At 44.5% G+C, this 16326-nt stretch overlaps 1 protein-coding gene across 1 annotated transcript in view; it reads left to right on the forward strand.

Annotated features, from left to right (window-relative positions):
- Abca4 (ATP binding cassette subfamily A member 4) overlaps window positions 1–16326 on the forward strand; it is a gene marked incomplete at both ends in the record, with an annotated part of 68586 nt that overhangs the window by 16686 nt on the left and 35574 nt on the right. Inside the window, 8 exon segments of the mRNA XM_008827567.1 lie at window positions 3049–3205; window positions 3208–3253; window positions 3594–3770; window positions 5486–5708; window positions 9575–9796; window positions 11703–11808; window positions 11811–11965; window positions 16304–16319. Of these exon segments, the coding sequence (XP_008825789.1) occupies window positions 3049–3205; window positions 3208–3253; window positions 3594–3770; window positions 5486–5708; window positions 9575–9796; window positions 11703–11808; window positions 11811–11965; window positions 16304–16319 (1102 nt within the window).

Consider the following 16326-nt stretch of genomic DNA (forward strand, 5'->3'; position numbering starts at 1 on the left):
CAAACATAAAAAAAACTAAAAACACTATGTTTCTTTTACCCAAAAAAAAAAAAAAAAAACATTGGTGTGTGAGGTACTGAAGTCCACCTTGTTTTAGGATCGGTCAGTGTTAAGCTGAATAATAAATGCTTATTTTCAAGAGAATGATTGATTGAAGGAAACCCTCCCCACCACCATTTCCTTTAGCTCCATGATGAGTTCAACTAGACCTATCAGTATTTCTTAAAGTAGCAGCAATTCCATTTCCTTTGAGCACTATAACGTTTTTGAGCCTTGGCCCTGTTGATGTTCTCATGCACCTGTGTTTCTCCTGCAATTATCAACAGGAAAGTGGATTCCTTTGTTTTCTTTCCTTTTATCTGGAACACTGAGACTACTACACAGGACCCTCTTTGGCCATAGAGCCTAGACAGGACAATTTAGTTCAGAAAGCCTAGGAAGGAGGGTTTATAACACTCCTTAGATATTTGGTATTCAAATGCAGCCCCTCACCTCTAAGTGGCTTCATTTCATGTTCTGATGCTCTGGGGCAGGCTTCACAAGTGAAGGGTTTCAGTGAAGGAGCTGGGTCTGCCTGCTTCTTGCTAGTGCAGTGGAGCTTGGCTCTCTAGTAGGATCTGCCTGTGTTTCTAGTTTCTTGAGTTCTTCTATTGTAGAATCAAATGAACGAGGGCTTGATACCTACCCTTCCACCTGAGGGAAGTTACATAGTCCTTTAGAGGATAACTTTCCTGGGCTACCAGGTAAAGATGTTCATTGCTCCACTTACAGGACACTAGTGAGCACATGAAGGGTTCTGTGAACTACTCAATGATGGGTGTTTGGAGTGGGTTATTCCTGTGTCCCCTGACATGCCAGGAGGAAGTCTGGGCCAGAGCTGGACAACAGAGCAGGAACTCTGGCTCTGTCACTGTCCACTACATCAGAAGGTTCTCCTCCCAGACTGCAGTTTCTGCTCTATCACAGTTACGGTTCCAGCAGACCCAGGCCCTCTTGGAGTTAACTGTTCTTTAAAGCCTACAAAACATCAACACCGTCACTGTCCACTACATCAGAAGATTCTCCTCCCAGACTGCAGTTTCTGCTCTATCACAGTTACGGTTCCAGCTGACTCCCAGGCCCTCTTGGAGTTAACTGTTCTTTAAAGCCTACAAAACATCAACAGTCTAACCTAGTCATCCCTCTTCCTTACCAGTGATCTTTATCTGCTCTTATAAGTCATACTTCTGCTTAAAATCCACAGTGGCCCCTTATGGCTTTTTAACGGTTATCCAGAGGTCTTCTCATCTTAGCACTGAAAGCCTCCTGTCCTGAGAAAACCCTCAGTTTGTCAATCACACTACAAAGTCCAACAGAGCAAATAACCTGGCTCTAACCACTCACCCCTGTGTATCCAACGTTCTTCTCTGTATTTTGACTACCTGGGGAGCTACTAACTATGCTGGATAGCTTTAGTGTCAGCTTGACACACCTGGGTTGAGAGAGCCTCAATTGGGGAATTGCCTCTATTAGACCGGCCTGTGGCCATGTCTGTGGGGCATCTTCTTGATGAGTGATGTGGGAGGGCCCAGCCCACTGTGGGTGTTACCACCCCTGGGCAGGTGAGCCTGTGTTGTATAAGAAAGCAGGCTGGAGCGGGGGTGGACAGGGGAGCAAGCCAGTAAGCAGCATTCCTCCATGGTCTGTGCTCCAGCTCCTGCCTCCAGGTTCCTGTCCTGAGTTCCTATCTTGGGCTCCCTGATGAACTGTAAGATTTAAGCTAAATAAACTCTTTCCTCCCCAGAGGAATTTGTCAGAGTATTTTGTCACAGCAATGGAGAAACAAACTAGGACACTAACAAAATGCTAAGCCCTGAAAAAATCCTGCCTCTGAAGATTGTGAGGTAGAGACTTGCCTTGGTGTCTTTCTGAATCTGGCCAGTGGTCTAAAGCATGAGGGAGGATGAGAACCGCGGTCGTATTCTTCAGGTCCACAGAGACTCCAGTGCTGCTCCTTGTGCCTGAACTGACCTCCATTTTCCTCCCTCTGCTTGATTTCTGTCCATCCTCCCCTCTTCAGGAGTCTTCTTCCTCCAGGCAGCCTTCCCTGACTCCTCCCAGTAGATTTAGCCCTCCTTTGGGTACCCTGGATCTGCTAACTTTCCTAATCACTCTGTACTGTGATTGTTGGTTTACTCCAATCTCTCTCTCATCACCTTTGAGTTCCTTTCAGGAAGAGATTTTATCTTTTTTTCTCGTACCAGAAGTCAGGCAGGCTCTGGCTGGCACGTTGCATATTCTCAGTAAATATTCGTTGAACAAATTAATGAAGACAAGGCCATCTGACCGCTTGTGAGTTATATTCTGAAAAAGAATCATGGATTCAAACCCCTCGGTGTAAAACAGACGCCGGAACAATCTTACTGCTTTGCAGGTCTACACAAGCAGCAACCTCTCAGCAACTCAAAGGAAATTTGTAGTTTCGCTTTTGTCGCTATTTTTCTCTCTTCCAAGAAAAGAGACATGTTAGGGTAATTCCACTTTCTTGACTTAAGTTTAAATGAAAATGATTTCTCCGATGAAATCATTTCAGCTGTCTGTCCTTTCTGTTTCCCCATTCAGCCCTCAGCTGGCCAGCCTGCGTGTGTTTGGAGAGAGCCAGGAAGGTTCAACGCCAGGAATGTTTCTCTCTCCTGAAAACTCTTTTATCCTCAGGCTTTCTGATCTTCAAAGCAGCCTGTGTCCACTGTGACCCCACTCCCTCTCCTCCCCATGCTGGGGAGTGAGATCTCTGAGTATTTGTGTCATTCTGAAGACTTGCATATTTGGACTGCCTTGGCTGGACAGCTGGGCAGCATGATTCTCACTAACTCTGCAGGGATAAGAGCCTGTCATCATTTCTCTTGCACCCCCATACCTAGACACATGAAGAAATTAATGTCAAACCCCAGAGATAAACAAATATTAGGTATGTAGGTCTCCTTGTATGGAACCCATCCTCTGGAGAGCAAAGCTTCCTCTGTCTTTTTGTACACATTTGAGTCTCAAACTCTTTCCACTGATCTGCAGTGCCTGGTCCTGGATAAGTTTGAAAGCTACTATGATGAAGCTCAACTCACCCAACGAGCCCTGTCTCTCCTGGAGGAAAACAGGCTCTGGGCTGGAGAGGTATTCCCTGACATGTATCCCTGGACTAGCTCACTACCTCCTCACGTGAAGTACAAGATCTGATGGACATAGATGTGGTGGAGAAGACCAATAAGATCAAAGACAGGTGATGACTCAGTCAGGGTTTGCTGGGTTTCCCCCAAATCCACAGCGAATTCCATTGGTAGAAAGCTGGGGATTGAGGGTGGTCTCAGTCTGTAAATCAACAGAGTTAAGCTAAATGAAAGAAAATATGATTTGTGTATCCCAAGTGGACGAAAGCAATCATACTATGACTCATATTCATTGCTGAGAGTTAACACTGTAACCCAAAAAACAGAGCTGGATAGTCTAGAAACGTTTAGGTGAAAGTTTCAAGAGATGGATTTCTAGGATACAGTGAGTTTGTGGATTGGTAGGTTGTCTATCTCCCATTCACATCCTTTCTCCTTCCTGCACCTTCTTAGGTACTGGGATTCTGGTCCAAGGGAAGATCCTGTGGAAGATCTCCGCTACACCTGGGGAGGCTTTGCCTGTCTGCAGGATATGATTGAACAGGGGATCACAAGGAGTCAGGCCCAGGTGGACGTTCCAATTGGAGTCTATCTCCAGCAGATGCCTTACCCTTGCTTCGTGGATGACTCGTAAGTCTCCGCCCCCATCCTCCTCCCTGAGAAGCTGTGAAGCACTAAGATGGGGTGCCCTTAAGGCTTCGGAGTCTCCTGAAATAACCTTGGGGACTGGGACCAAACTGGGAAGAATGGGGGTTCTGACTGAGGAAAGGGTTGGTCCCAAGCTCCAGACAGGAGCAAAGGAGAGAGTGAAGTATCAGGCAGAGAGACGAACTGGTTGGGGAGGGGGTGAAAAAGGGAAGTGGGAGGTCAGAGGAGGGGACAAAGAGTATTTAAATTTTCCACTATGTAGTATGTTTGGTATGTGAAAGGGTTCTGGTCAGAGTATTTGCCCAATGATTGCCAAATCAGCACATTTGGACTGCATGGCAAGTAGGTCTGGTTCCTAGGAGCCTCAGAATAATGCAGCTCCTTCCTTAATTAACATTCCTACAATGTATGCTTGGTTAAAAAGGTAGGAATGTGTTGGATGTGCTCTGGCCTTCTTCCCTGACCACCCCCACCCCAAGTTCTGCCCATCTGTTGGCAAGTAACATGCTAAGCAAGAAACTTATTATTTTGCTGAAAATAGATTTTGTAGAGAAATGGCAGGAGCCATTTGCAGAGAATGGCAGGGGAGGGGCTCAGAATGCTCACTACCATAGGAGATGGGGTTAGAAACACTCCCAAACCTACAGTTGGCTTAGGAATTCAACTCCTTAGGAATTCACTGAGAAAGTCACTATAGCTACTCTGGGGTTCAGGAAGCAGAGAACCACACACAGCCTGAAGAAAGGAAGAGTCAGATTGCCAGCTGGGGAGATTTTAAAATAAAGCCCAGTGTGGACACAGGAAAGCAGCTCTCAACACCCTAGCTCAGTCATTTCTCCAGCCTCAGCTCTACGGAAGACTAAAGAGATAACAGTGGTTTGTGTTCTGCAGTTAGTTTGTGTTTGGATAAGAGGCAGAGATGAGAAGTAAGCCAAAGGCAAAAGCCCAGGTCCACTTTCAGGGTCAAAAGGGGAAAGGCTGACAGGGAATGGATAGGTGTGGGGAGGCAGTGGGAATTGGGGTCATTCAGTATGGGAGAGTCCTCTGGTGGCCAACTGCAGAAGTACATGCTTTTTGATTGTATGGTTCTCTCCCTAGGGCCATTTTGGGTGAAACTACCTTCCCATGCTGGCTTTGGGCCCTTCCTGTGACAACACCCAACAGTTTCAATAGTTAATAATCCCAAGGGCTTTATTAGTACATCATGCACAGGGAAAACCTGTAATGCTTATAATATAATCCCATCCAGTTAAATCTATCCTTTTTGCTGGATAGATCTAGGGATCCACTCCACTTACACAAGGCTAATTGAATCAGTGGCTATTGGGTCTGTTATAATCACAGCTTATATCATCAAGTCTGTAGTCTTTCCCCCCAGAACTGTGCAGAAGTCCCATGCTACAGAAGGACTATACTGTGTGAAGAGATGATGTGATTTTTATCCACACCTTTACTTAATAGAGCATTCACTTGGACTATCTAGAAAGGTACCATCTTGTGCCAAAGAAAAAGTCATTCTTCAGGGCAAATGTGGAATGTATATCAAAGATTCCAGCCTAGTGAAAGTCCTGTGGAGAATTTTCTGATTTCTTTCACTTCCATTTGGACTTGGTTCTCAACTCGTTCATTCAATACACATTTACATTGTCTCTACCAGGTACGGAGGGCTCTGTTCTGCTCCTCTTCTCTCGATTTAGTTTTATGATCATCCTGAACCACTGTTTCCCTATCTTCACGGTGCTGGCATGGATCTACTCGGTCTCCATGACTGTTAAAGGCATCGTCTTGGAAAAGGAACTGAGGCTGAAGGAGACCTTAAGAAATCAGGGTGTCTCCAGTGCAGTGATCTGGTATACCTGGTTCCTGGACAGCTTCTCCATCATGTCAATGAACATCTTCCTTCTGACGATATTCATCGTGGTGAGCCAAGTGGACAAGGCCCAGACATTTAAAAAAATATCTTTATTGTTCTTCCTTCCCTCCTACTAATGAACTAGTACCTGGATTAGTCATCTAGCATGACAGCTAGCTTCCTAGGCCTTTCAGACAGAGTAGAGGGCACTTAGAGAGACAGTCTCCTACCAGAGACAGTGTATCATGACATTTTTCTATTGCACTCTTCCTATCCAAGGAAGTTGCACACCTGTCTACATAGATTTTCCAGCCCATTCTATGATCATGTAGAGAGGCTTCTGTTAGCAAAGCCCTGCACGGTATTGTCATGTGCTCAAATGGGTCCTCTCCTTTCAAACACAGAATCGAGTTCAGAGAGTGCTTTCTGGGATTACCATTCTAATAGCTGACTACAGTTGGAATGTGGAGAGCACTTTCACTGGTATTAGGGGAAGAGATCTGGATAGTTTGTTAATCATTCTCATGACCAGACCATTCCTGGCTTCACCAAGAAACATTCTGCCGCCTGCAAAAGTCTTCAAGAACTCTGTTTTAAAGGATGGAACTTGGAGCCTATCCTTTCTCAGTGATAAGAAATTTTTATAGCTAGAGTACGTCATTCCATCTTCTATAAATCTATCAAAACCAATGCTGAGGTAGAGGTCATTCAATGCAAACAACTTTACCCCATCCAGCCTGGCTTGGTGTTTACAAAGGGTATCAACACTCCACAGCAGTGAGAGGAACAGCTGATCCTCTTATCATCTACCAGGAGCCTTCTGCTCTACCCCACCCCTCAATCTGCTCCTTTATTCAGGAGCAAGATGTTTTGTGCTCTCAGAATTAAAGGAGTTGATGTGTAAACATCTGACTGAATGGCTGTGAGACTGTGCCTGACTTGTTGCTGATAAGTGACACTGAGATCTCCCTTCCTAAGAATGGGTTATAAGGACTTCAAAGTTTTTTAGGACGTGAGGTAAAAAATGTTCACGAAGAGTTTCTAGCACAAAGAAGTTTCTCCTTGTGGGAAACAGAACACTGTTCCAGTAATGACGGAAAGGAAACAGCTTTCCACATCAAACTAAGGTTTTCCTTTGAATGGCTCGCCCATCCTTCGTTTGTCCTTTCCTCCAGGACTCCACTATGCAGGAAAGAATCTGGGAGTGGGGACAATGGGAAGGTTCAATTGCTATTCAGTCTACTAGGAGCAGAAAAGAAAATGGTCGGTGAAGGAAGGCAAGGCCATGGACCAGTAAGCTGACATCCTTGCCTGAAATCGGTGGGAAATTACATCCTAGATGTTTGTAGGACTTTGCTCTGGGATGGGATAAGAAATTGAATTCACTCTGCAGAGAATTCTAGCAACTATCTTTAGATTCTTCCAATCAAAAACATCAGGTTCAGGCATAGATTTGCTTTTTCAGAGTTACCTGTGATTAAGGAAAAGACATGGAGCTTTCCATGGTTATAGGGAACACTTTTTGACACTTAAAATCAGGAACTCTAGGTCCTTATTTTGACCTTTATTTTGATTTCCTCAGACTTCAGTTCTCCCTAAGCATGGCTCCCTTCCATCCCCTTCCCCTTTGTCATTTTTCCCCATCTGTTTTTCAATCTGTCCCTTCAGTGCCCAACAGGCCTGAGAGCATGAACGGGAAACGGTGGCCATATCCAGTAAGAAGCACATTCGTTCCACTCAATTCTCACGGGCTCAAGAAAGGTATTGCTAAGAAGACTCTCTTTTCCATGAGAGGAAACCAGTGCTTTAAAGAATCCCTCTCCATAGATCAGAACCCATTCATGAGATAAGCCAGTTCCAAAGGGTTGTGGAAGAAGGAGAAAAAGGTAGTAAGAAGACCTTGAAAACCTTTGATTTTTGGACTATGGTGTTATATGGCATGTCTTGTCGTTCTCATTACATTTCAAGTCAGTTATGCCCCATTGAGCAGATGGGAGGTGACCAAGTCAGCATGGAGCATAGGACTCTGAAACCTGGGAGATTTCTCAGAATTCTAGAACTTGTACCTTTATGTTTCTGAGAAAAGCAGGAGATCCTCTGTATTTAGAGACACAGAATTTGGGTGGAACAAAAGGCTAAACTCTTCCCGGGATGTTTGTGGGAAGGATGCTTGGAGAATGACAAAGGTCTACTACAGTTGAGCACCTCTGTTTATCCTATAATATAAGTAGGTGGCAGCTTACTTGGAAAAAGTCATTAGTTTGGTTCCATTTTCTACATCGCCAATGGGAAAGATGTTGAATATCATGCATAGGTTCTATGAAAAGAACAGTATTCATGGATGAGGAGAATAAATTAATTTCTAAGAGATCTGAATCCATTACTGATGCTTCCACCTGTGTGAGGAGCAAGCCTCAGAAAACTAGTACAAATGATTGGTAAGCAGGCCAGGCTCCAGGCAAAAGGCCAGACTTGTTCTGAGAGGTTTTCTTCTTCCTCTTTGTTCCAGGGTGCGGAAGACGCCCCAAGCCCTTATGCTCAGGTCTCCCCTTGCTCTGGGCAGACTTCTCTACACTCTCTCCTTCTCACCATGAATTTACTTGCTCCATAATAATTACTGTTAAAAGATAACTTGGGCACATTCGATTTTTTAATTTTTAATGACATTTTTATTCTTTGAAAGTTCCATATATGTATACAATGTATATTGATCATATCCATCCACCACTACCTCCCTCCCTCCACTACCTCCTAAGGCCCCCCACCCTTCTCCATCTTACCTTCATGTCCTCCTTTTATTTATTTATTTTTTGCTAATAACAACTTTCTAAGTAACCCCTGAATCCAGTTAGTGCTGCCCATATTCATGAGTGTGTGGCCATCCACTGGGGCATAAACAACTTACCAGCAGTCAAATCCCCAAAGGACAGTGACTCTCCCTCCCTCAGCAGCCATCAACTAGCAATAGTTCTTCCAGTACCTCAGGGTTTCCTCCCCATACATGCTATGATTTTGACTGGCTTGATCTTGTGCAGGTCTTATGCAGACAACCACAGCTGCCATGAGTTGATGCAACAGCCACGTCATGTCCAGAAGTCAGCATTTCACAGCTCCCCTCCACATCTGCCATCTCTTACATTCTTTCTGCCCCCCCCCCCCGAGTCCATGAAGTCCCCCCAGGCTTGGATGGTGGGAAGTTGATATAGGTGACCCATCTACAACTGAACACTCAAAGTTAGTTATACTTGGCACTTTGGTCAATTATGAGTCTTTACATTAACCACTACCTAAAAGGAAGCTTCTCTGACCAAAGTTAAGAGCAACACAAATCTATGGGTATAAACATAAATATTCAGAATGCAGTTTGACAGATGTTTTTTTTTAGCAGAACAATAGTAGGTTATCCCCTAGGATCTCCCTAGTCACGGCTTTTTTCATCAGGTTTATAACACCAGGCATCAGTGGTTTATGAACCAGGCAATTCTAAACCACAAATGGTTCAGAGCCTCACTAAAGGAGTGGGGAAGCAAGACAAAAAAATACTGATTGGTTAAAGTCCCTACTTAGGGGTTAGTTGGCAATGTATGAATAGTTAAGTTACTTGATAGTTGGGTTTTGGTTTGCTTATTTAGAAACCCAGAACACTGGAGTGACTCAGTCTAATGGTTTCTCAGTTAATTAAAAAAAGATCCTATTGGCTAAAGTGCAGCTTAATGTGTTATCCCCCCCAGGGAAAATGGCATGGGTAAGACGAAAGAACTCAGAGTATTTGATTGTGCATGTGGAAATTTAGGCACTAAGTCGGCAGGTAGAAGAGACCCTTCTAAGGCAATAGGAGAGGGCCCTGGCATCACTGCACACAGGCAGCCCCTGAGGGGCACCAGGCCTCGGGGCATAGAGAGGAATTATTGATACATGATCTCTTTGGTGTCAGCATGGAAGAATCCTACATTACAGTGATCCCTTCATCCTCTTCCTATTCCTGTTGGCCTTTTCCACCGCCACAGTCATGCAGTGTTTCCTGTTTAGCACGTTCTTCTCCAAGGCCAGCCTGGCAGCAGCCTGCAGTGACATCATCTACCTCACCCTCTACCTGCCACACATTCTGTGCTTCGCCTGGCAGGACTGGATGACAGCTGACCTGAAGAGGGCTGTGGTGAGGGGCCTGGAGCTCACCCCTGGCTTATGATAGATATCCTCTGAGGGGTTTGTATCCTGCTCTCTGTGAAGGTCCACTTTCCTTTTGGCTCAAAAGGACATCAGCTCAAAGGTACAGGAGCAAGTGTGGAAGTAGCTTTCCCCTGAGCAGTGCAGCAGTTACTTCTCCCTGATCTACCTTACTAATAATCTGCCCTAGGAAGTCATGGGAAAACCAGTTCAGCTCCACTCCTTTGTTTCTTCTGTACAAGAGAAGAAGAATCTGGCTCATTTCAGGTACCCTTCTTTTCTTCCTATTTGAGAAGAATTAGAAGGGAGGGGAGCTTGCCCCTACTGCCTGTCCAGAAAGATGGCTCCAGTCATTAAAACATCGCTTATTTTTCCAAAAGAACTTGGATCAGAGCAGCTCTAAAAGTGTCTTTCACATGCTCTGCCAGTGTATACAAATAGGATGCAGAAATGAACCCTTCGAGTTAGGCTCTCTGGCCAAGGGAAGACTCCAGAAATGGACTTTCGATGGCCTGAGAGACCTCGTAGTTCAGAATTCCCAAACATGGGTCTTTTTGCTAATTGTTTTCAAATGGGCTGTTTCTACCCTCTCATTAGCCCAGGCTAATCAGTCTCAGCCCTTTAGGGTGCAGTTTTCTAGTCCTTCAGAATCTCCCAGTCTTCCTGCTGGCAAGTCAGCAAGGAATACCATCTGCCTCGCTGGCAGAAGAACCTGTTCTCACTCAACTCATTTGGCTCCCGAGCTGTGAGGGCATCTGCCTTTTATTTCTTGAGTTAAGTAAGAAGTTAATTGCTGTTATTTATAGCACTAGGTTTTCTAAGATGATCACAATGGGTAATAGTACAAAACTCTTGTGACTCAGGCTGTGGGCAGCAGAGCTAGGCATTCTGGTAATCACTGGGTTGTTGCATGGTACTGGAGACCATAGCTAGCTTCTTGGATCTAACAGGAAGCTATAGGTCTAATAATTGTGGATGAGAGTTGGACTGAGATCATTTTAAAGTGTGTGTATGTGTGTGTGTGTGTGTGTGTGTGTGTGTGTGTGTGTCTGTGTCTGTGTCTGTGTATGTGTGTGTTATATGTAGCCAGAAGGTTCTTTCCTTGGGCTGAGACACTCTGAACTCTATACAGGGTCCTCCAAATTACAAGGAAAGTTCTAAGCAAAGGAAAGTGTGCTCTGGTGCGTCAGGGACCACCCATGGGGACTTGGCTGGGAGCTTCTTCTTCAAACTCTCTTCTGCACACCATCCATTTAGTGAACTTGTTTTCTGCACAGAGTGCCTACGATAAGGCCTAACCCCCAGCTTGCCATCGAAACTGATGACTTCTGTACCATTCCCATGAGATTTTCACAAAACCGCTCAATTTGGCATCTTTGTTCTACCTAGAACTGTGTGGTCTGAAAGTGGGAGGAAGAAGGGATGCAGGCAGGAAGGAGAACACGAGAACCTTTGTTCCTTTGAAGTGTTGTACTGTGTGACATTTCTTTATCTTTCCATTACTGTACAACTATGTTCTATTGAATAGGTGAGACATGGCCCAGTAGGTACTGGGCAGGGATCTTTAAGGTCTGACAAGCATTTCCAGAATTCTCTTCCCATAAAAAGATCACCTTGCCAGGCATGGTGGTGCATGCCTTTAGTCCCAGCGCTTAGAGGCAGAGGCAGGTGGATCTCTGTGAGTTCAAGGCCAGCCTGGTCTACATAGTGAGTTCCAGGACAGCTGGGGCTACAGAGAGACCCTGTCTGAAAAAGACCAAAAAAAAAGGTCACCTTAAGCTTTCCCGAGTGGCCTTACACTCACACACAAAGTGAAGTAGCCCTCTGTCCTTCCCTGCCTTGTGGACCTCTGGGCTCTGTTGCTCATCTTCTTGGCCCTCTTTTCTCCATTGCAGAGTCTGCTGGTTCCTGTGGCATTTCGATTTGGCACTGAGTACCTGGTCCGCTTTGAGGAGCAAGGTCTGGGGTTACAGTGGAACAACATTGGGAACAGTCCCGTGGAAAGGACGAGTTCAGTTTCCTGATGTCCATGAAGATGATGCTTCTTGATGCTGCTCTGTATGGCGTGCTTGCCTGGTACCTTGACCAGGTGTTTCCAGCAAAGAAAAGTAAAGCTATCTTTACCACCCCATGGTCAAAGAAATTGAGTTCTTCATATGTCCAGCCTGCCCCAGTCATCTAGTTTAAACTTGATTCGTTCTAAGCTCTTTGAATGTCAGTTTGCAGGGTCAGGATTTAAATTTAAGTCTCAAAGTAAAAAATCCACCACCAAATTCTTGTCATCACTTTAGAATTATGTCTAGAATCAGGGGTAGAGAGATGGCTCAGTGGGAAAGAGCATCTTTTGTGCAAGCATGAGTACATGAGATTGAATCCCCTGCACCCATATAAAAGTCAAGCCTATCTATATGTGTCTGGAACCCCAGTGCTGGGGAGGGCAGATAGGCAGATCCAGGAGCTTACTGGCCAGCCAGCCTAGCTAAAATAATGCACTTCCAATTCAGGGAGAGACACTCAACATCCTTCCCTAGTCCCCACCCGAATGTTTATGGATGTGCACACCCACACATATAAACACAGGTATACACCATGCACACAATCCCCATATACAAAGATAGACAGAGAAAGACAGAGAGACAGAGGCACAGAGAGAGAAATAGGTCTAGAATCTGCCTCCTTGTCACTACCTATCATCTTCTCAGTCCAAGCCAGGTTTCTTTTATAAATATATTTTATTATTTTTATTATATATATATATGAGTATATTGACTGCATATGTGTAAGTGCACCCATGTCAGTCAATGCCCACAGAGGTCAGAAGAGGGTGTCAGATCCCCCTGAACTGGAGTTACGGATAGTTGTTAGCCACAATGTGGGTGCTGGGATTCAAACCTGGATCCTCTGCAAGAGAAGCCAGAGTTCTTAACCGCTGAGCCATATGTCCAACCCCCCCATGTGTTTCTTACACTGTATACAGATTGACACTTTCAGAATCTTATCCAGATGGTGTTCAAATCCTTCCACAGGCCTTTCCTCTCATTCAGAGTAAAACCCAGTGTCCTAATTCTGGCCTACCAACACTTTGGTATTTGCTTTCCATCTATCCTCCTCATCTCCTCCCTTTCCTTCTCCCCTGTGTTTCTCTGCTCTAGCCACATTGGCCTCCCCACTGAATGCTCAACACACTGAGGACACTTCCTCTCCAGGCCCTTCATGTCTGCTCTTCTCACTGCCTGCCAGGAGCATCTTTTTCCCCAGACCATAGCTACAGACTTGCTTCCTCACTTTGCCCAGGTCTCTGTTCAAATGTTACCTTATCACAGGGATCTTCACAGACTGGAAAATAACTAAATATTTATTACTATATGGCTAATATTCCCTCAGTGACCCTAATCCTTTACCCTACTTTTTTTTCTTTTGAAGCACTCAACGCCACTTGACAAAATATAACTCTATGAATACATTTATTGACTTGCCGCACTTACTAGAATATGAGCCCATGATAACAGGAATATGGTCTGTTTATTTCACTGTGACAGTCCTGATACCCCAACTAGTGTGTGATATTTGGCACTGAACTAACTAACTAACTAAGCTAAAACATGGAAAATCAACTTCTGGATCAAAGTTAGCTGTTTGCAAATTTTGTGTTTATTTTATGGAAATTAGGATTTCCCTTCAAATTAGTATTTCCTAGAACTAGAGAAGTAGAAGTCCCTTCTTCACCTGAATGTACTCCGTGTCTACCAGAGCCCTTCTGTGCAATGACATCTGAGTCTAACCCTTGATGCTGGGGCCAAGAGGAGGCAGGGAAGACGCCTGGAAGTTCTCAGAAATAAGCAGGTGGGAACCAGGTGTGGTAGACTATGCGTTCAAGTCCAACCTGGGTTACATAATGAGGTCCTCTCACAAACAAATAAATGAACAAAAAAATCCAACTAAAACAAATAAAACAAAAAGCCACACAGCAACCCTGACTAGCAGAAAGATGGCTAAGCTAAGTCCAGAAGCCTGGGTCTGCAAGAGGATATGAATTCTCTAGGACTGTCATAATAATGATAATGTATGATACGATTTAATAAAAATTTCTATATTACTGTCACTGAGCTGCTGGGAAGGCCATACTCCCTATGAAACCCATTGGAGAAGCCTCTTCCCTTGCATCAGCCCAGCTTCTGGAGGACTTTTGATATATTGGCTTTCCTTGAGTCATAGGTATATCTTCTCTCCAATCTCCCATCTTCATATGGCATTTTTCTCTGTGTCTGTCTTCACTTAACTATCTTCACACGGACTGTAGTGGCATTAGATTAGAGACCCCCCGCCCCGTATTCCAGTATGACCCCATCTAACTTAACTAAGCACATCTGTAGTGACCCTCCTTCCAAATAAGGCCACATTTTGAGATATGGGGTTGTGACTATGGTGTCCTTTTTTTCTCTGAGGCTACTGGAATGCCAAATGTGTGCTTTTTTGGACACCAACCAATTCTCTGTCACCAACCAATATTCAATTCTGAGAATATCCAGAATTAGGTTCCATCCTACAAGACCTCACTCAGTTCAGATGCTTAGCTACAAGTGTGGTAACCAAACCACCTACACTTCGCCAAAGAGCTCTTCTTTTAATCATAACTTTATTGGAAGGGGTACAACTCAAGAACAGCCATGAGGCAAGGTGTGAGGAATAGACGGGGGTAGTCCGGAGCTCCCATGCTTCTCTGTGCCCACCACCCTCCCAGAACCAAAGCACTGTCACTAACGCAGAAGCTCTCCAAATTCTGTTCATGAGTTTTGGTAACCTAATCTCCAGCCTCCTTCTCTTCCTAGCAATCAGAAGTTGGGCCAAAAGTTTCTCTCTTTGGTCTTTCTGGTGAGCAATGCTTAAAGTGAACTATTTTGGGGCTCCATCATGAGCCGCCTTCTTAGCATTAGCTCAGGCACAGTGCAAAACAGAGCTCTTTGTGAATAACAAAATATTACTCTTATTACTTGGGAAATTTCAAGGGTATTAGGGAGCTATGTGTCCTGCAGTCAACTGGGGAAGACAGTGATCAAGTACATTTTGTATAATACCACTGGTTCCAACATCGATCCTTTTCTGGAGAGGGACATAATTCAGCCTCTGACAGTAACCTGAGCAAGACGCTTGAACTTGCTTGGCCTGTTTTTGTTTGCTTGCTTGCTTGCTTGTTTAAAACCCTTGTGTCAATATGAAGAGATCTAATAAGTGAAAATTGGTTGGGTCTGAATAAAAATTTGTGCATAACTCAGATTTTATTTTAGCCAAACTAAACCTTTTATCTGGTTTTTACTGAACAGTACCTAAGTGGCAAGGTTCTGGGAATCAAGGGGTACAAAAAGACAGAACCAGAACTGGGGATGTTGGTGGTAGAGAACTTGCCTATCATGTACAAGGTCCTGGGATCAGTCTCAGTATGGAGGGCAAGGGAGGAGAACTGTGTGGTTCAGGGAGACAACTCAGTGGGTAAAAGCATTTGCCACACAAGCCTGATGACCTGAGTTCACTTCCTGGAACCCATGTAAAAAGGCAAAAGCAATGGCATACATCTGTAATCCTAGCAGAGATTGGAGTCTGAGACACAGGCCAGAAACTTGCACACACAGCACAGGGCAGAAACAAGAGCAAGACCCTGTTTCAAAACAATGTGGAAAGAGAAAACCAAATCCTGAAACATGTCCTCTAACCCTAACACATGCACCATGATATTCCCTCCCACCCCCCTCAATAAATAAATGAATAAAACTTTAAAGAAAAAAGAGCCAGGTTTACCCTTGAACTCACAGTCTAGCAGTGAAAAAAGCCATGACACATGACTCTTAAAAAATAATGATGGGGGGCTAGAGAGATGGCTCAGTGGTTAAGAGCACTGACTGCTCTTGCAGAGGACCCAGGTTTGATTCCCAGCACCCACATGGCAGCTGCGAACCATCCTTAACTCCAGTTCCAGGGGAATCTGAAGCCCTCTTCTGACCTCCGCAGCATTGTACAACATAGGTGCACTCAACATACCTGTAAGGCGATACACTTATACACATAAAATAAAAAAAAATAAAATATAAAAAAATGATGGGGGTGGGGAGCTGGTGAGATGGCTCAGCAGTTAAGAGCACTGACTGCTCTTACAGGAGACCTGGGTTCGATTCCCACCACCCACACCACCCACAATGGCAGCTAACAACCATCCATACAGTTCTAGGGGATCTGACTCCTTCTTCTGACCTTCACGGGCTTTGTATGACACAGGTGCACTTACATACATACAGGAAAACCCTCACATAATAAAAATAAATAAATGAATAAATAAAATAAAAATTAAAAACGTTTTTAAAAAGCAATGACAGTGTTTTTATTAAAATCAACACTTTTCAGGTAGCAAACTTTTCAAAGAGAACTGGACCAGAAATTTGGCATTTTTTTTTTCCTTGAAATACAGTTGGGAGCCAGGTGTGGTGGCGCACACCTTTAATCCCAGCCCTTGGGAGGCAGAGGCAACAG

The sequence above is a fragment of the Nannospalax galili genome, unplaced genomic scaffold (assembly GCF_000622305.1).
Source record: "Nannospalax galili isolate Female #2095 unplaced genomic scaffold, S.galili_v1.0 scaffold2591, whole genome shotgun sequence".
NCBI classification, from domain to species: Eukaryota; Metazoa; Chordata; class Mammalia; order Rodentia; family Spalacidae; genus Nannospalax; species Nannospalax galili.